Here is a 19,888-nt window from a genome sequence, read left to right on the forward strand (position 1 = left end):
TACTGCCTCAAGCTGATGTGGAAAGAAAGTACTAGTTAGAAGATTAACTTCATTCTGAACGTAGCCAGAAACTGCTGTGCTTCTGCTACGTCTGCTCTCTGCCTTTAGACAACTCCAGTGCTCATCTGAGCATTCAGCAGGCCATTTCAACTCATAATGTGGCAGAAAGCATACCGAAAAAAAACTGGAAATACTTTTCCACTCTCTGAATAAGCTCATCTCCATCTGAAAACGAGTTCCTGAGCTCTAGCGCAGAGAGACAGGAGCGTGTGTAGGGATGAAGATGAGTTTCTTTCAGCAGCAAACCACTGACTTAAAGCAAGCTATTGTGCAAAACTTGACTGTTCGTTTTCAGTTCCTTTTATCAACGTAATTAAAACATTTAAATGTATGAAATCCAGCAGGTTTTGTAAAAATGGAATTACAAAGAGGTGAAGTGGTTATCATTGCACCACTGTTAGCTCAGATTTTTTTTTTTAGAGAATGATTTATAAGATTTTGCTCTTTATTTTAGGTTTAGCTGAAGGTACAGGGTCAGTGATCAGACTTACTGTGTGTACTAATTGGTTTGACAAAAGTTTTGACCTAAAATGTGCTTTCTGTGAATTCAGGTGCTTATAATGCAATTTCTCCGCCTTTGTACCAAGTTGTTAGTACCAATTTTCTTCCTATACAATTTATTTTCTGCTGATGCACATCATCTTTGCTGTTTGGCTGCTACCCACTATCCTCACAGAACTGTTGTACCTGGTATACCAGGTATACCTGCCCAGCTTTGTACATTTAAATGTATGCAGTGATAACCATTGGGTTTCATACATTTAAATGTTTTACAATTTGAAACTTTTTTCAGTCTCAGCCAGTTGGACTGTGACTATAAACCTGAGTAAACGTAATACTTTGGTGTGTTCTTCAGTTATCGAGGCTATATCTTGGATGTGCTTCTGAGGCTTAACCCCGGTAGGCAATTCAGTCCTACACGGCCGCTTGCTCCCTGCAGTGAGATGGGAGAGAGAATTGGAAGGGTAAAAGTGCAAAAACTCATGGGTTGAGATAGAGACAGTTTAAAAGGTAAAGCAAAAGCTGTGCACACAAGCAAAGCAGAATAAAGAATTCATTCACTGCTTCCCGTTTACAGGCAGATGTTCAGCCATCTCCAGGAAAGCAGGGCTCCATCGCATGTAATGCTTATTGGGAAGACACATACCCTAAATCTGAATGCCCACCCTTCCTCCTTCTACCCACAGCTTTTATTGCTGAGGACGACATCATACAGTATGGGATATCCCTTGGGTCAGTTGGGGTCAGCTGTCCTGGCTGTGCCCCCTCCCAGCTTCTTGTGCACCCCCAGCCTGCTGGCTGGTGGGGCAGTCTGAGGAGCAGAGAAGACTTGGATGCTGTGTAAGCACTGCTCAGCTATAACTAAAACATAGGTGTGTTATCAGCCTTGTTTTGGTCACAGGTCCAAAACGTAGCCCCATAGGAGCTACTATGAAAAAAATGAACTCCATCCCAGCCAGAACAAGTGTGGTGCTGTAGTAAGTCCACTTCTAGAATACACTGATCTTGTCAGGGTGCAGTGATCTTTGGGGACAAAGTCAACTTCCTTTAGGGATGAAAGGGTTTTGTTACATCTCTGTGGTTCTCTGTGCGCAAGCACAAAGCACATGGGTAAGTCTGTGGAATCTTGGGTGTGAAAGCTGTTGAAATCCAATGGGTAGAAAGAATGTATTCTTGATTTGGGTGGCATCCATACAAATCATCTGCAGGCTTTATTAAGATTTGGAGGTTCAGATACCACTATTTATACTATTAAGTACAAATATAATTCTGAAGGATTATTTTTTTACAAAAAAAATAACTTTTGGGTTTCTTTTTTAGCATGTTTGCAAGTAGCAACATCTGTGCATTGCTTTAGTTTTACACCAAGCCATAGAATGACTTCCTTTTTTAAGAGGCAATTACCATTGCACACATTGTAAATACTAGAACAAACTCTAAATATTGAATTAAGAAAGTTCACTCTTCCAATAAGAGATGAAATTCAAAGTTGTGTCCTCGCACTAATCTAAATTATATTGAAAAGGTGAGAAGTTTTAAATCTCTCTGCAGTAAATGGTCCTCAAAGTTATGTACATGTGCATCCAGAATAGCTCTCTTTTCTAGCAAAGTTTTGGAAATGTTGTCAGACTTGGAAACCAGTATTACGAATTAGCTGTGTGTCTTGAAAATGCATAATAAATGTACTGCACAGCTGTGAAACTACTTATAGTCTCAGATGAATCCTCAACAAAGTAGTACTCTTATCTCATGATCCCACATAGAATACTTTAGGTTGAAAGGGCTCTCTAGAAGGCACCTGGCTCGACCTCTACGACCAACTTTGAAATTAGCTTAGGCTGCTCAGGTTCCTATCCAGCTGAGTTTTAAATACGTCTGGCCATGAAGAATTCTAGCAAATCTCTTCTGCTTTTTGACTACCCACGTTTTTTTCTTCATGATATCTAATTGGAATTTCTCTTTTTGCCATTTGACTGCTGCCTCTCATCAGTTTGCTGGGCACCTCCAAGAAGAGTCTGGCTCCTTCCCTGTACCCCACCATTAGCTAGCTGAAGGCAGCGATAGGTTCCCTCCTTAGCCTTCTCTGCAGGCTGAACAAACCTGGCTCTCCGAGCCTTTCCTTATGTGCCATGTACTTCAGACTCCTGCTGCTCTGCTGGACTTGCTCAGCGTGTCAGTGTCTGTCTTGTCCTGGAAAGCCTAAAACTGAATATGGAGGTCCCAGATGTAGTTTCATAGTGCTGAATATAGGGGAATAATCACCTCTTTCCGCCTGCTGGGTACACTCTTGCTAATACAGCCCAGGATTTGGTTGGCTGCCTTTGCCATAGGGGCACATTGCTGTATCATGTGCAGCTTGTCCACCAGGGCCCCCAGGTCTTGCTCTGTAAAGCTGCTTTTGACCCACTTGGCAGTGTCGTTGCGTGGGGTTATTCCAAACTAGAGACAGGTCTTTGCACTCGTCTTTGCGCTTTCTGAGGTTCTTGTCTGCCCATTTTTCCTGTCTGTTGAGGTCTGTCCAAATGGCGGCTTAGTGCCTCAATGCATCAACCACTGTCCCCAATTTAGTGTCGTCTGTGGATTTGTTGAGGACGCCTTCCATACCATTGTCCATTTGTTAATGAAGATGTCATATCAGCCCCAGTATCTGCCCCCGAGGGATGCACTGGTAACTGGCAGCCTGTTGGATTTGTACCTTTGATTACAACCAATTAAGTCTGGCAGTCCAATCGATTTTTCATCTGTGCTGTAGTTCAGCTGGCCAAGCTCTCTGTCTAATTTGGCTATGAGTATACTATGAGATCATGTTACAAGCTTTGCTAGGGTCAAGGTAACATCCAGTGCTTTTCTATTGTCCATAGAGCTAGTCCTCCCATTGTATAGGACAATCAGGTTGATAAGGCACAACTCATCCTTGGAAAATGCTTGCCAGCTGTTCCCAGTCATTTCTTTTCCTTCACGGGCCTGAAAATAGCTTCCCAGGAGGGTTTGCTGCATAACCTTTTCAAGGTTTGAGGTTAGGCTGATTGGCCTATAATATCATTGAATCTTTTTGCCCTTTGCGATGAGGGTCCTGATATTTGCCCTTTTCTAATCATCAGGAACCTGCCATGATCATCATGACCTTTCGCAGATGATAAAGTGGCTTTGCAATGACATTTCCCAGCTCCGTTAAGCACCCTTGAATGCAGCCCACCTGGTCACATGGACCTGTGCGTGTGTCCAGTTTGTTGAAGTCGTCCCGAATTTGGTTTTCCTCTACTTCCTTTCACCAGGACTGCGCCACTAGCCTTGGCAATGTGGTAGTCGTGCAAGTGGACTGTGATGTGAAGACCCATGCCAAGAAGGCATTGAGAACCTCAGCCTCTTTTGTGTCCTTTGTCACTTTGTTCTCCACTACACCCATTTTCTGGGTTCGTAGTTAATAGCTATAAAATGCAAGAAATAAATAGAATGCCTAGTATAAATATCTTATTCTGGCAAGACTATTTGGTGCCATAAGTGTGATGTTGAAAGAGGAAAAAGGGTAATTCTGTTCTTCATCGTTTGAATGGATACCAGTCTGCTCTCGTCTTTCCATGCTTTCTAGAAGATTATGTATTGTTTTGCTGTGTATTTGTTTGCTGTGTATACAGCAGTTCTTTTGGCATTTAGTATAAATGTATAAAATCTTTCAGCTTCAAATATTGAATTTGTGTATTCGTATACTTCCAAAGAACTGAATTACTACTTCTTCCTATAGACTTCGTTGAATGTTGTGTATGTACCAGGCTGATTTTAATATTTTTAAAATCAAGAACCAATATTGCTATGACTTCGGGGAGGAGGCAGGGTATGATGCCACAAAGTGAAAATTCCAAATAAGTCTCTTAAATGTTATAATTTGCTCTTGTAAGTGTTTTATTTTCTCACTCTAACATATAGCCAGTGCTTTGCGAAGTTCTTCCTTCCGTCCCCAGTCTGCATGTGGAGTAAGTCCATATATTTGCTATGTTCAATTTCAGTAAATCACTTAGAGGAGGAAGGATAAAGAAAACTAACTCGAGTACCACAGTTTAACTCCATGTTATCTTTCTCTTCATTTGTATTTTAAATTTAATCTTTGATTTTGAACACTGTTCTAATACTTAGAAATAAACTATAGTAAAACCTCTGATACATGCATTTAGTTTTCTGAAATTCTGGTAGGTAATAGAGCATTTGGTGTATTTTGCCTTACCTGGCTCCCCAGCATGTATGAAAGCTCCTGCCTGTATTTTGCTGTTAATAGTGAAGATGTGCTATTGTTCATACAGTTGAGGGGTTGGAGTTACTCAGCGTTCATTGAGGTGAGTTGTTCAAAGCTTAAGGTGATCTATAGTACAAATGCGTTTTTTGCTAGTAAAATCAAAATCCTGTATTTAATGCATTCAGAGAATTTTGAGTTGGTACTGCTGAGCCTGAATCACTCTAGCAATAGTGGGACAGTTGTACTTACTCAGGATGTTACTTTATTACTGTTGATGATAGTGGGGTTCTCAAGGGTAAAATTAAAAAAACCCATGTGTTTTATTGGTAGGCTTATCTTTTAATTTTTGTATTCTTTAAAGAATAAGAACCATAAAGAATTAACAGGTTCCTTAAAGTTTTCTGCAGAATAGATACTACATGTACGGTTCCCCGGGGTAGTTGTAAGACAGTAAAGCCTATTCCCCTCAGCTGTTTAACTGCACTCAAGTTTTACATTTCCTTATTTTTTAAAGATAAAACTATTCCTAAATTGTGACCAGTTAATTTTGAATTTGAGATCTTTTTGTAATGGTAATGTAAATTTGGAATAATGACCACTGATTTTAAGGCTTCAGTACTTCATTCTGCTGTTTTTATTACTCAGTTGAATTTTAAACTGACCTAGTGATCTGAATAAAGGATATATTATAATGTTGTGCCAATACATTTCTACAAAATATACGATGTGTGAGATGAAATAGCACTAGAACTGATTTTTTTTTTTTAAACTGTCTTTTAGGTAATAGGTCTCATTTTTCCCTATGTGTAGGGTATTTTCTCCCACTTGCTGAACATATTTATGCTTGAAGTATCCTTCTAAATAAAGGGTAAAAATACCAGGCATTTTAGCACTAAAGCTTTGCAGCATGCTCACATTCAGCAAGCATCCGTTCCTACTATTTTTTGATCCCCCACCCCCCAATAGACTGAATGTTTCTTATGGTGCCGTTGTACTTCCAAATTCAGTAGAACTTAAAAAAAAAAAAAATTGGAAACAGCATTATAATACTAGCTTAATTCTCTGAAAGGTGGCGGTTTTGGTTTTAGTTTATTCAAGCTGTAAGAACAAAACTAGGCAGTTATGCTCTTTTACGGTGATGTTGCAGGTGTATATGTTCTTGTCATTAAAGTCCACTGGAAGTGATGTTGCAGCTACCCATTTTTTTCAAGTTTATGCCTCTGATGTTAATGTTGTCCCTCTGAGGAAATGACATTTTTACACAAGGTTGTGTAGTTTGTGTGTGACTACAATAAACACTGCTATTTCCAGCAGCCGTGTGTAAAGTGAGTTCTCTTATCGCTCTCACAACTGCCTGTTACTAGTGGGGAGTATTACTGTGTTGAAGATGCCAACCTACTTACGTGCAGGAAAGTATGAATATATTAGTATGAAAATAAGCTTGCAGATTGACCAGCTTTTTGAAGCCTGCTGGTAGGTGGAGGAGCTGCTGAAGTTGCTTAACATCTCATTCCCAGGCAGCAGAGAAAGTGGACAGGTTTTCCCAACGGGACCTCTCTGTTAGAAGGATAAATTTAGTTGAATTATGCTTTGAGTCTGACTGTACCCTTAAAATGCAAGCTGCTAAGTAGCCAATGCTGTTGATTAGTTAGCTCTGCAAGATGTTTATAAACAGATTTCTTTCATCTTTTTTCTTATTTTTTGCTTTTTCCTGTCTTGTCATTGAATATCTCTTTATCTTCAGAGAAGGAAATTGCCCATATCCAAACCCATGCGGAGTCCCTTTGGCATGTGTTATAATGTAAACAAGCTATGGGCAAAATATTTTTGGAAGTTGTGTGAATAAGCTTGGTCACTCTGACCTTTCATTTGGCTTCGTGACCGTTTTGTAAATTCCCTTTAAAAACTGTTAAGGGTTTATTAAGGGTTTAAAAACCCTTTCACTCCCTTTAAAAACTATTCCTCCAGTTCCCTTGGCTCCCAAGGAATTACAGTAAGTTTTTTCAAGAAAATCTAGCTTGGCTCAATGGTCGAAGTAGGATTTTCTTACTACTTTTAATGGAATAGCTGGTACTCATGGTGTAGTGGGTAACCATAGCAGGTTACCTGCCTTAGTGTAGAACAGATATTAGAGAAGGTTAGGAATTGATTTATTACTTTGTATCTCAACTGTGTGTGCACAGTTCAGAGAATTGAAGTCTTCGAAGTGTTTGGTTATTTTTTCAGGTTCTGGGGAAGAGTAGTGCTAGAAATGTGCTTTTTCCCTAGATTGTAAATTATTTTCCTTCTTTTTGCCATGCTTACATTTCCTCTAAACTGCTTGGGTAGGTTAAGGACAGAGTGGAGGCCGCTCGCTCTCGGTTCCTGCATGCAGCACCCGGGCAGAGCAAACGAGCGAGCGGTTAATTCCCCACAGCCCGGGGCTGCTGTAAGGGCAGAGCAAGGTTGGGCATGGGATCTCTGGATCTCGGTTCTTTAACTGCCTTTTAATGTGAGAAGATTAATTTTCAGAGACTTCTTATTTCATCCATTGTATTGAGGAGACCAAATGGTATGTTCTTAAACCCCCCCTGTCAAATTTCAGCATTAAAGCAATGATTGTAAAAGAGTTAACGTACACAACTGAAAGTGTGTTCTTCCAGTTTTGTTCTGGGAAAGAGCTGAAGTATTTTTTTCTAAAAATTTCAAGAGAAAGTCTGCCATCTGGTATGGAAAATTTTAGTCCAGACTTAATTTGGCAAAAATTTGATCAATTAAAAATAGTAGCACAATCTTAAATGTATGGCAGGCTTCACTGTAGACAGTGCTACCAGAAATGCTTGTAATAATACCAGTTGTATGGTAGCACTTCTCATTATGCTGAGCTCTCCTTCCGATACCTTGAAATCTAAGCAGATAAACAACAGGGCAATGAGAATAACCTTCAGTCTGACCCATTTTGCTCCGTATTCTGTTGGTGGTAATGCTTGTAACAGTAGCAGTTGTGTGGTAGCACTTCTCATGAAATAAGGATCTCTCCAAACACCTCAAAAAATAAGTAGATGAGGACAAGGGGCAATGAGAATAACCTCTAGTCCAATCCATTTTGCTTCATATTTGTATCCAGTAATGGCCGTGACCTATTGCGAGCTAAGGCAGATAGAGGGTAAAATGATTTTTAGCTGAGAAAATTCCCCTGTATGTTTTGCTATCAGCAGCATAGGAAATATCTGTGCTGGAAAGCAGATTGGGGTTATCTTCAGTAGCTGCTCATGGAGTGGTCCATAACACCTCTATCCACCATAAATTTGTGTACTTTTGAAATCCATTTATACTTTTGATCCCTATAATATTCTATCATCATGAGTTGTACAGTTTAATTACGTGCTTAATACCATAATGGTTTCTTGTTTTCGGGCTTCATGCAACTTGTTTTCCTATTAGGATTAGGATATTAGATTAGATTAATATCCTATTAGATTAGGATATTCCTAATGTTCCCTATTCCCACCTTGTTTTGGCCATGTATGAATTTGTGCTTGGCTCTTTGTCTTCCAGACAAGGAAGTTTTATGTTTTTGTTATATGGAAGCTTTTTAATGCCTTCTGTCGTTGTCCTACCTACTCTTTTTTTTCCTGTTTGTGTCAGATCCTGTATCTTTTCCCCTCTTTTATCTTGCCCAATCCATGTAATTGCCCTCTTACTGAAATCTGCTCTCTCCCACTCACTGTTTCATTCTTCCTCCTCCTTAACTGTGCTCAGATTTTGTCCATTAATCTCCCACTTTTTCTCTCTTCTCTGTTTTGAAAGGGTATTGCTAACAGTGGGTTGTCTTTGAACCCCATGAAAAATCTCTTGGACAGGACCTGATAATTTGATGGATTAAAAAGGTAGTGATGAATAGGGGAAAGTGTGTGTTTCAGGTAGGAATACAGCAATTCAAAGCCTTGCAGATATTTAGTGCAAGGTGGAGAAAACAAGCGTGTACGTTTTAAATGCTTAACTACAGTTTTGTTTTATTTGCCTTTAGGATGTTTGAGTTGCAGTTTTTTTCAGGGTGGCTCTTCACAGCTGTGAAAGCTGGATTCATTAAAAATTAATAAGGATTCTTATGTAACCTGGAGATTTGGGGCTATGCGTGCACTCCAAATATTGAAGGCAATACTGTTAAGTGCCATGTCCCCCAGGAGTGCTGTGGATGCCAGCCCACAAGTGGGAAGGACAAGCACTTCATCTCTTAAAAATGTGAGCTCTTTGAGGCTGAAGATGGGCAAGAGTTCAAAGTCTTCTTTTGCTGCAGTGTATCTCTTCTTTATTTTGCTTTTGGTAGCTGTAGTTACTAATAGGCTTGCATTTTAAATAAATGACTGTAAGGTACATACTGGTTAAAGTACAGGGCATGGTTTTAAATGTTATACATGTTTAAAGCTAAACAAATGTTTCTCTGGATTCTTCAGATTCCACAGATACCTTGTGGTTTTTTTATTAATCTTGGTAGTTTTATTAGTTTGGTAGGAACATAATTTTAGGACGCCTTTTGTGACCTAGAGGAAAGAAAAGATAAGATGTTACTGTGATGTTGCTTCTGGGCTACTCAAGAATTCATTAAATATGGGGAAGATTTGCTATGTCCCAGAGTAATACATTTATGGGAGATATATAGACTTATTTATAGTATGTACTAGATGTTTGCTTTGTGTTCTTCTTAATAAGAGAATGAAGGAATGGAAGAAATGTCGATCATTGCATTTAAAAAAAAAAATTTAAAAAAATCCCTATTTATGTAGCGAGAGCAAATTTATATTTTAGCTTTATCAAGGTGGTGTGGTTAGCTTACGGTTTAGCTGGGTGTCCAGACATTAAACTAGTAAAGAATCAAAAGAAAATAAGATGCAGAATTTGTATTAATTAGAAACTGTCCTCTGAATGGTGGTGAAGAGCTCACTTTGAATTCATGGTGCAATTTTTAAAAAAACTTCTTTTCTTCTTTCACAGGAAAGATGATAAAGATTATGCTTTAAAGCAAATAGAAGGTACTGGAATTTCTATGTCTGCATGCAGAGAAATAGCAGTAAGTAACATTAGTTCTTTCTACTAGCAAACGGACTTATTAAAAGTATTGATTTGAGTGCATGCTGGGTTTTGTTTGCTGAATCATGTTATTCTACTATGGGTGCTATATTTTTATCATGGAGGTATAAAGTAAGTACAAATGTCACGGAAGATTTTGTGCACCTGTTATGTTTGCTGTCTGAAAATGACAGTGTTTTAAAGTTAGAATTTACTACCTGCCTCGGGGCAGATTAACTTTAAATGAAGCAGCTTAAAAACATGATTAGAGTCAGTGGCTTAAATTATGTATTTGATCTGACTTTTGCATTAGTCCTTCAGTTATTTTCCGAAAGAGATTAGTTCTTATTGGCTCATAATGATTAAAACATGATAGCTTCTATTTAAGTGAATACTTCAAACTAAACTGGCATTGTTGTTGCCTCGGAGGCTGTAAAACACCCATGAATATTATTAAAACATTTTCTTAGGTTATTCAGGTTTATATTTGTATATTCCATGTTGTTAGAAACTGGTGAATAATGTGGTCTGGTTATGGTTTGTGACAAGCTTCCAAAGAAATACTGGCAAAACCGATAGTATATGAGGTTTAACTGTTGTATGTTCTTGTGTTATACTGCTGCTTGGGTTTATTTTTCTTGAAGCGTTTCAACTGCAATTGCTTACTAAAAGGAAGTGCATGTAACTTATGTGTGTATGGCGGGAAACAAATGCTTTCTTTTCAGTCCATATTCCTCAAGAGTGTAAAACTATACCTACCCTAATTTCATTTTTATTGATTGAAGTGAGTACCAGGCTTTCCTACTTTGTCAACTCCTGGTTGGCTTTGTGATTTGAAACACGTTAGTCCTTGTGAGGTGAAAAAAATGAAGCGCAAAGAATATTCTTCAGGAGAAGCTCTTTCTGTCCCTTGATGACAGCTGAGCCTCCCTGCCATTGTAGACAACCACACTGAACTAAAGGAGCTGAAAACAGGGTCTTAAATTTTGCTTATTTCAAACGTTTTGGCAGAAATTTTCCAAATACTCTGACTCCCTGAGGCAGAATGCCTTTGGGAAGTGTCAGCTACCATATCAGAGGGTTTTGGGAAAATTTTTTGTTCGTCTTTTTGCAGTGATTTACCTAAACAGTTTTGAAGAGTTTGTTCTGCTTGAATTTGGCAAGAGAAGCTTGGCTGGTGTTAGGGAGGTGTCTGCTCTGCATATGACCCTAACTCAGTTCCTGTCTATTAAGAGAACCACTAACTTGGCTGAAAGTTGGGAAGGATTTGGCCTCATTGGATGACTTGAGGAGCATTGTGTAGTCCTTCTTCTTGAGCAGCAGGGTCCCTGGTAGTGATGGAAGAGGAGCAAGAAGCAGGGAGGCTTTCTCCTTGCTCTGAGCTGCTGTGGCCTGCGCCCTTTGCAGAGAACAGCAGCGCAACGCAGGACCCGCGTGGGAGAGGGTTGGTGGGGCAGGGAGGGGAGCGCACTGAAGACACCAAAGATGCCAAGAAAGCAGGCATTGAGCAAAGAGGGGAGTGGAGCCCAAAAGCACGAGTAGGGGTAGAAAGAGTAACCTGAAGCAGCATTTCTTGAGCTGTTGTTGACTTTGCTTCTGGTTATGCTTCGAGGCTTGCAACTGCTGATAGTGGTTGAATTTTCCTGCAGTTGAATTAATAATTCACCATGGACTTCTAGGGTTTGAATCTCTTTTCCTTACCGTTCTTTTGATGTTGCTGTTTGGAGTTAACAGGAGAATTTTTTCCCCAAAATACGTTGCTAATTTAAATTCTGTTAAATAGATCCCCCCACTTCTATCGATTAATATTGTAAAAGGAAAAAAGGAACCTCATATGGAGATGGACCAAACTGAGGGTAATATCCATACTATTTATATTGATTATGTGAGTATATGTGATGTATATATGAAAATGCTACTGAGTTAATCAGCAGCGTTGTACCCTAAAATGTCATCCGTACATCTAATTAATAAAATTATTTGTTATCATACTTAAAAAGTCAAGGCTGAATCGCAGACTTTGTTACAATGTGTTCTGGACTACCCCAATTAACACATTTTATGAGCATGGTGGTATTAAGAGGAACTAGGATGTTAGTTTGCATAGAAGATGTATCTATTTCAGTTTCTCTGGAGAGTTGAAGCTTCTATATTTTACTCTGTGACTATCTGGGAAGAGTGCAGTTTGATACAAATCCCGGTGAAACTCTCCTGTGTTTTTATAACTTTACTATGGCTTTTGTCTTGTTTATGATGACTGACTTAAGTTACTCAGTAGTCTAAAACCGATACGTTTAAAAATGCCCATAGTCTACTCTTCTAAGATGTCTATTTGTTGCAGACAGCTGAGCTGAAGAACAGTGTCAGATCTTCAGAAAAATAAAATAATTATTGAAATATGTCAGTTACATGGTAAGGCTTGAACTAGGTCAGAGACCTGCGTTGAAACGGCTGACTTGGTCATAGGATAAGCTCAACCTATATGAAAGACCTTCTACGTTTCAGTACTTCCTGCAGCATGAGAACTTTGACCTAATGTTCAAGAACCTAGCTAGTCTCTTACTCTGTTGAAGTGAGAGTTTTTTTTTTTTCCAATGATTTTATGTAAACCAACTGTTTAACTAGTAGAATTAACAGCTATTGTGCTAATCATGCTAATTGAATCAGTATCTTTAACATCAAGATAGTTGTAGTGTTATATTCTTCCTTATCTTTCCCCCATTCATCCACCAGGGTAAGCATTTGTGAATCCTGCCTCTTCCAGAGCCTTAACCGAACGTTTGGCTGCTCATCTCTTGTTCTCTGCAGATGTGCATGCTGCCTGGGATTCCGGGTATCTTTTTTGTGATCTGCACTTCCACTTCTGAGGATTTAAGCAGGCACTAAAAACCACACGCTCATCATACCAAGAGATGAATTTGTGTTAGATGGGAGAGCAGAAGGATAGAATGGTGAGGTGATTTGCATAAAAATATACACAACATACAAGCCCAAACACTAGATTCCTCATGATCTGATTTTAATCACAAGGAAGAAAGTCGTTAAAGCCTATCCACCTGGAATAGTGCAGCAAATGCTATTTCACAGTTCACAAAGCAGGAGAATTCAAGGCTGTAAGAAGCTGGAGTAGTTACCCAGGCTTCAAATAGACCTTCAGGATTTTGAGTTGGGCAGTTTCCTGTACAAGAGTCTTAAGTTTTAAAGTAATCAAGTGACTTTCTGATGTTTTTCAACTTTTTAGTCTAATGTTGATTAGCGTTTTTCATTCAGTTCTAGCAGGTTTGCAAGTAGTTCACTTGCCTGTGCTTCATTTGGCTAGTGAGAAGTTGCTTGGGTGGTTGGTTGTTTTTGTTTTGTTTTTTCTTGCTTCTTGCAGGACTTCCCTGTAGCTTTGTTTTTTTGGTGTCTGGTTTGGTTGACAGAAATATCCCTGAAAAGCTTGTTTGCATGTAAAAACACCACGTAGTATTTTTATACGATAGCATTAGTTTGTGACTTGGCTCTGAAGAGGAAGTTGGATGGAAATGCTGAATGGGACAAAGCAGAGCTGGGGTGGACGATGCTGTGCTCTGGCTGTCTCCTGTCTGTGTGGTGTCCTTCAAGCACCATAGCCAGCTTGTACAAGTTAGAACAGCTTTGAGTCTGCCGGAGCTGGGACAGAAAACTACAGAACAATAAGTAGTTGGCTTCTCTGATCATTTCCACTCTTTAGGTCTGCCTTGGCGGCATTTGGGAATTCCTGGGGTTCTCCTATTATAACAAATGCAGGCTGTCATGATAAAAGGTGATGTCCTCTGTGTTGGATCTAGTGATAGTGTAGCTGTAGGATGAGGAAGTTCATCTTCACCAAAGGGAAAATGAACAGTTTTGTTTTTTTGTTGTGTGAGCAAGCTGAGTTGAACCATCCTTTGGTCCCACTGTTGCTTAACGTGGCTCATGGGAAGTGGTAGGAACCTGCGGGGGTGGTTTGGGCATAATGCAGACTTGTACCCTAATGTTCACATGTCTGAGCATTAACAAAAGAAAGGGGAGTATTGATTTTTGTCTCCCAGGCAGGAGGCTCAGGGCCCAGTACAACTCTCCTTCTGTCAGGAACTTGGCCGAGTTTGCAGGGAGCAGGCACAGGGTACCTGGGCAGTGTGGGAGTAAGCAGAGAGCTAGCTGATGACTGTTGCCCTCACCTGAAAGGGAAGGCCTCTGCAGCAGTCTTGCTCACCTCTGCAACTGCTCCGCCACCCTGGCTTTCAGCTTCTGGGCTGGAAGGTGGTGGAGCTAGAGCAGCCGGGCTGTGCCCGGGGCAGGTGAGAAGGGAGCTGCCATTGACTGGTGGTCTTAGCTGAGTTGACCTTGGCGGAGGGGGCTGCTGTAGAGGTGCAGTGGTGGTCCTCGCACACTGGGGCTTCCATGTCCTGGGTGACAAGAACATGTTGTTACATGGTTATCAGGCCTCTTTCCCATCTGCCGGTGGAGGCAATGGAAGAAGAGCTTAAGGGCTCTTTCAGAGCCGGTCTGAGGGTGACCAAGGACCCTGAGGCATCATGCAGCAGCTGGAGGGACCCCATGAGGCAGGCGCTGAAACTGGGTGACTCCAGGATTCACCCTCTTCAACATGTTCCCCTGGTAACAAACAAATGACTGTCCCAGTGAGCTGCTTGGAAGAGATCCTGTACCAGCTATGTGATAAGGACCAATATTTGGGTGCAGGTTTCTCAGGTTATGGGGGCTGCTGTGTCCCTTTCACACTAACAGTGAAAGCAGTTTCCCACAAGACCCAAACACAGAAATCATTTAGATGAGTACAATCCTCATGTCAGAAGTAATGGTTTCTTAGCAATCTTTCCATGTGGTGAAAGGCAGCAAGGTATTGAGGAAGACAAATGTTTGATTTGACCCTCTTTGGCAAGACTCTCAAATGCTTTAATTAGTAGTAGTATGGTATATAAAATGTAAGTTGTGACTGTTGACTACTTTATTGAGCTATGTTACAGGGCTACAAACAGTATTCTTGAGAGGTTTTGTATAAAGGGAGGGTAGTATTATTTTTAGTTCTGTGAAAGTAGGACAAAGATACTGATTAAATGTTAGAAATTGGAATCCTTAGGAATCATAATGTTTTCTGGGAACAGCAGAATTTGACCAAACTTAACATCTGGTGTCTGTCTCATCTGGATTCTTGTCCACTTCCTTAATTTCTGAGAACCTTTAATAACACCCCTTCTAATACTTTGGACATAAGAGGTACCAATAAATATCAAGTTGTATGTGTGATCACGTAAGACTCATTTGTTTCAGAAACCACAGAAGTTAAGAACAGAAATGTGCATTTCTTTTTTTCTCTTGACATTTTGTGTTGTCAGGCTGCTTTTTTTTTTTTGAAACATTTAGGACTTTAAAAATAAAACTAAAAGAATAAAATAACGCAACAATTTTACATGGTTGTATGTCTGAAGAACTGGAGCTTCAAAAATGTATTGTCAGCTTCATAATAAATTCATAGAGTGAGCAGTATTATAACTTTTTCTGTTACACTGCCTTTGTAAGCCTTCATTTGAACACTTGAAAGGAAAACAGCATGTACTTTCAGCAGGTATTTTGTTCTTTTTTAGTACTGTGGAATATCTGACTCATGAGAATATAAAACTGTAAAATCATATTTACATTGAAACAAACAGAACTTGAACCTACTGGATGGCAGCTAAGCTGACTTGGGATTTAAGACCTTGTGTAATAAAATTTGGGTTTTAGTTTAAATAACAAGTTTAAAGTACTTGAGTAGAGCTCCAGTTTTTGATACGAGACTAAGAATAGTGATTTGAAATTTTTTTTTTTTTTAAATTTATTTTATGAATATAGACTCATATTCTGCTCTGGCTCTTGCAGACAAACCAAGTGCACCTTCAAAAATTTAGCAAACAACAAATTAAACTTGTAAGGAAAAGAAAAATCTCTGAAGGCAGTTCCTGAGTGTCATTCTAGTAATGACTCTATAAACATTATTCAGCCTTTAAGCCAAAATTAATCATGGCTAGTTCATACCCATTTGTAGTTATGATAATATTGTCAGTTAGTTAGAATAGCTCTTCTCTCCTGCTTTCATTTTAAAGAGAGAGATACTTTCTTTCTCTGGCTTTGTTTTGGCAGGCTTTAAGGTTTTTGGCTTGGCTTGCTGGTTTCCCGTTGGGTAGTAGGCTCTCCCTTCCCCTGGGTGTAGGCTTGGGCTTTCTTTTCCCTGTTGCAGCTGGAATTAGTCTTCCCTGAATTGGCCAGAACTGCACGTAGTGTTTCAGGTAATGTCTCACCTACTGCCTATACTCCTCTGTTGTAGCAGTGGTTCCACTGGTATCTTATTTCTTACAGGATGAGTAAATCTTTGTCAGTTGTCTTCTGGTCTGAGAATCACCTTTTTCTCCATCAACTGCAGTCTTTCTGTTCCAAGTCCCTATTTGCCCATTTTCCATCTTAAGGCCATGGCATGGCTATTAATATATGATTTGTGTGTTGCTCTATCACTTCGTGGAACTGATGTGAGCCTTTTTGAAGCATGAGACGATGACTAGATTTTGAATTTACGCCATCGGACTAGCAAGATGACACAGTAGTGATTTTTGCTTAAGTGAATGTTTTGCTTGATGCTGCCTACGGCTTTGTGTCTAGCCAGCTTTCTGACTGTCCTAAGCTTTGGGAAAAACATGTTGTATAGCACTCATAGGAAGGCAGTGAGAGCAATGAGTTGCCTTTTCTAAACTAGCTAATGTCCTGAGAGAGTTCAGAGAAACTGCTTCTGGGCCAGGTCACCTGGCCAATTGCTCTAGCAAATGAGTCTCTGCTCATAGAAGTAAGCATGGTAGTATTGCAACACTTAACAGGTTACATTCCCTGCAGACCACATATAGTAGCGAGCATCAAGAGTGGGGGTGGAATGACATTTGCAGTAAAGCTAGAAATCCTCACTTAGGCAAAGAGTGCAGTGTATTGGCTCACGAGAAGTGCCTGTAGTGGTGGAGAGCTGTACGGGAAATGTGGGAATATCACCGGAGGAAGGAGATCGTGTTCGTCAAGACTTGTGCTGAGTTCAGCTCATTTTTGATGTGAAAGGTAATTATTGTTAGTGTCCCTGTGCAAGAAAAGATTTGCCTTAGTCATGCAGCAGTTTGCCAGGCTGCCTTAATGCTGCTGTTGATTATTTAGTAACGTCCTGTCTTACCCCACTTTGTCCTTGTTCATGAAGCAATTTAACAATTTTATGCATCGTTAGGACACTTTCATTTACTGTCCCCCAGCTGTGTCATGGCTGTGGAATGAGTATTTCTGCATTTGAAGAGGAAGATGGAGGAACCTTAGTGTGAGCCCAGGACTTGCACGTAGGGATGCTGTTTCCCTTGCTGTGTCTTGAACAACATTTATGAAAGCAAGGGCAAGACCAGCCAGGGACAACATGGGGTTGTAACACTCAACTCAAACCAGATGTGTCAGCATCTTCATCATCTGCTGATTTCTATTTCTTTGAAGGTCAGTTGGGTCTTCCTTCTTTATAAGGGGCACCCAGACCAACTAATTTAAAGGAAACCTTTCTGGTTGTAGAAATGGATTTGAATCATCATGTGATATGCAAATGAAATGAAGGTAATTTACTGAGACCCAAATGGATAGTTTTTGTCTGCTTTCTCTTTGTGTTCTATAGAACTGAACTAGGATAGACAGAAGCAATTAGATATCAGTCACTAGGCCAAAAAATGGCCTTTATCATTACCAGGAATCGTATTGATAGTCAAACCGTGTTTCTTGCAGTCTGCTTTGTCTTCAGTGAACTCTGTCAGCTGCTGGACATGAGGCAGGTCATCTGCTAGGAAAGGCATGTGGCATATGGGCTAGAGAGGCCTGGTTCATGGAGAGTGAGGTTGCTGGAAATGCTGTTTACAGCCCATGTGATGTGTTATCATCTGCACGAGCTCTTTCTGTCCTTCAGACAGCGTTTGCATTTGTTGCTCTGCATTATCACTGTCCTGGAGCGTTTCAGCCTTTCCAAGACAGTGATTCAGGGATTGTCTGTCACCACTGCAGCAATCATTTCCTTATTCTGATGGTTTGGCTGATATATATTAGCCATCCTGTTCACTGGGGTGCTTGTGGCTGTCTAGCTTTGACCAAACCCATCAGTTTTAAGCAGAGTGAAATAATATGTAGTTAATGGCTATTCAGCACAAAAGGCAAATGCAAAAAACAGCAAGAATGATAAACTGAACACACAGATGCACAAACCATAACAGCTCTATCAGTGACAGTAACAAAGGCCAGAACTCTTAAAACACTGGTGATGGGCTGCAAAAGGAACCTCTCGGGTGTATCCTTGAAGAGATTCAACCAGGTCTTTACAACAGATGAGAAGGGAAAGCAGACTGCTATGGATCTTATAGGAGGATAGAGGTTTTATTGGGTATTTGAGGGGGCTGCTGGGACTGTTTAAAACTTACTGTGGGGTGTTTAGAGGAAGGATAAAAGGTAGCAAAGGGAAGGAGATGAGGTACCAGGAGGAGCTGTGTGAGTGTTTGTGTGTGTGATCTGCTAGTGAACTTCAAGCATGCAGAACCAGCAAGCAGGAGGAGACTGAAATCTGGAGAGACCCGACATCGGAGCTGGAACCTGGATGAAAGGGCACGGTGACTGGGCTCGGATTCTGAACAGATGTAAGGTGTCTGAGGGACCTGCAAATATGTGTGCGTGTGTGTGGACTTTAAGCCTGATGAGCCAGAGTGGAGAAATGGGATCCAGGCCAGTTGTGTTGTTAAGTTTTATGTGGATGCCTGCAAAGATGATGCTGTTCTGCCTCTGATACCTGTGTGGCTGGTCATGTCTGTATTGTGTGTGGGCACAACTTTGTGTGTGCCTGCAGGGAATGCATGCTCAAGACTTGTACCTTGCTACTGGCAGGATTTGGAAATGGGAAAGAGCAGCAGCCTGTCATCCAGCAGACCAGGAGGAATGCTGTGAATCTCAAAGTCCGCAGGATTGACTACCCGTAGCACAAACAAAGGAGAATTATGTCCGTGTTGCCTTGCTATACAGACAGGGAACCCTTCTGCTGCATTACTTGAAGTTTCTCATCTTTGCGTCATGTTCTGGACCAGCTTTGGTGATGGGTTCTCTGTGTGTCCTCCAAGGTGGATCACATTTGATGTGAAGAGGTTGGGTTTTTAAAGTGGGTGATAGCTGCTACCTGGGGAATAAGGAGTAGAACGGACTTAAAATGGGACAGGAAGGCACTGAAGGGGAAAATGATATTACTTTCTAGAGCCCTGACTAGTATCTGCGTCTTTCATCAAGGAATAGTCTGTTGTCTGGTACACGTGTGTCATCTGGCCAGAGGAAAGCTGGTAAAATTTTGGTATGGACACATAGTTGATGAACTGCCATGCAATCTCCTGGGTACAGTTAATTCATCAAAATGTTTAGCATAAATTTAAGCTGTGAATTTATATTGATTCAACAAAAAGTCCTTCACTATAAGGACTGGCACAACGTATCCTTAAACCCTATAACCTCATTTACAACGAAGAGGCTGACTCCCACTGATGGTCTTTGATGCTGTACTGGCTCTGGCTGGGATGCAGTTAGTCTTCTCCATAGCAGCCCACATGGTGTTGTATTTTGGATTTGCGACTAAAGCAGTGTTGATAACCTACTGGCGTTTTGGCTATTGCTGAGCAGTGCTTGTACAGTGTCCAGGCTTTCTCTCTTTCCCACTCTGCCCCTCTTCCCTTTGGGGAGGTGGCCTTTGCTTGGAGACTGGCTGGGCATCGGTCTGCTTGTGGGAAGTGGCGAGTGATTGCCTTTGCATTACTTGTGTTGTTTTTGGTTTTTTTTTTTTTCTTCTAATTCCTCTTGCCTTCACTTATTAAAGTCTTGTCCTCGCCCACAAATATTCTTGCTTTTTTTTGCTCTTCTTCTCCCATCTGACCAAAGGGGGTGAGCAAGTGGCTGTGTGGGGCTTAGCTGCTGGCTGGGGTCAACCTACCAGAGATGGTCCCCACCTGTAACTGATAAAAAATTGCA

At 40.6% G+C, this 19,888-nt stretch overlaps 1 protein-coding gene across 6 annotated transcripts in view; it reads left to right on the forward strand.

The window, feature by feature from the left end:
• CDK8 (cyclin dependent kinase 8) overlaps nt 1-19,888 on the forward strand; it is an 87,984-nt gene that overhangs the window by 19,136 nt on the left and 48,960 nt on the right. For all 6 annotated transcript variants that reach the window (XR_014227489.1, XR_014227490.1, XM_082304862.1 and 3 more), the window contains exon 2: nt 9,764-9,839. Coding sequence is in view for 4 of the 6 variants with exons in the window: in XM_082304862.1 (XP_082160988.1) it covers nt 9,764-9,839 (76 nt within the window). In the remaining 2 variants the exon portion in view is untranslated. The remainder of the gene's footprint in view (nt 1-9,763; nt 9,840-19,888) is intronic.

This window comes from Platalea leucorodia (assembly GCF_965183815.1).
Source record: "Platalea leucorodia genome assembly, chromosome: 2".
Lineage (NCBI taxonomy): Eukaryota > Metazoa > Chordata > Aves > Pelecaniformes > Threskiornithidae > Platalea > Platalea leucorodia.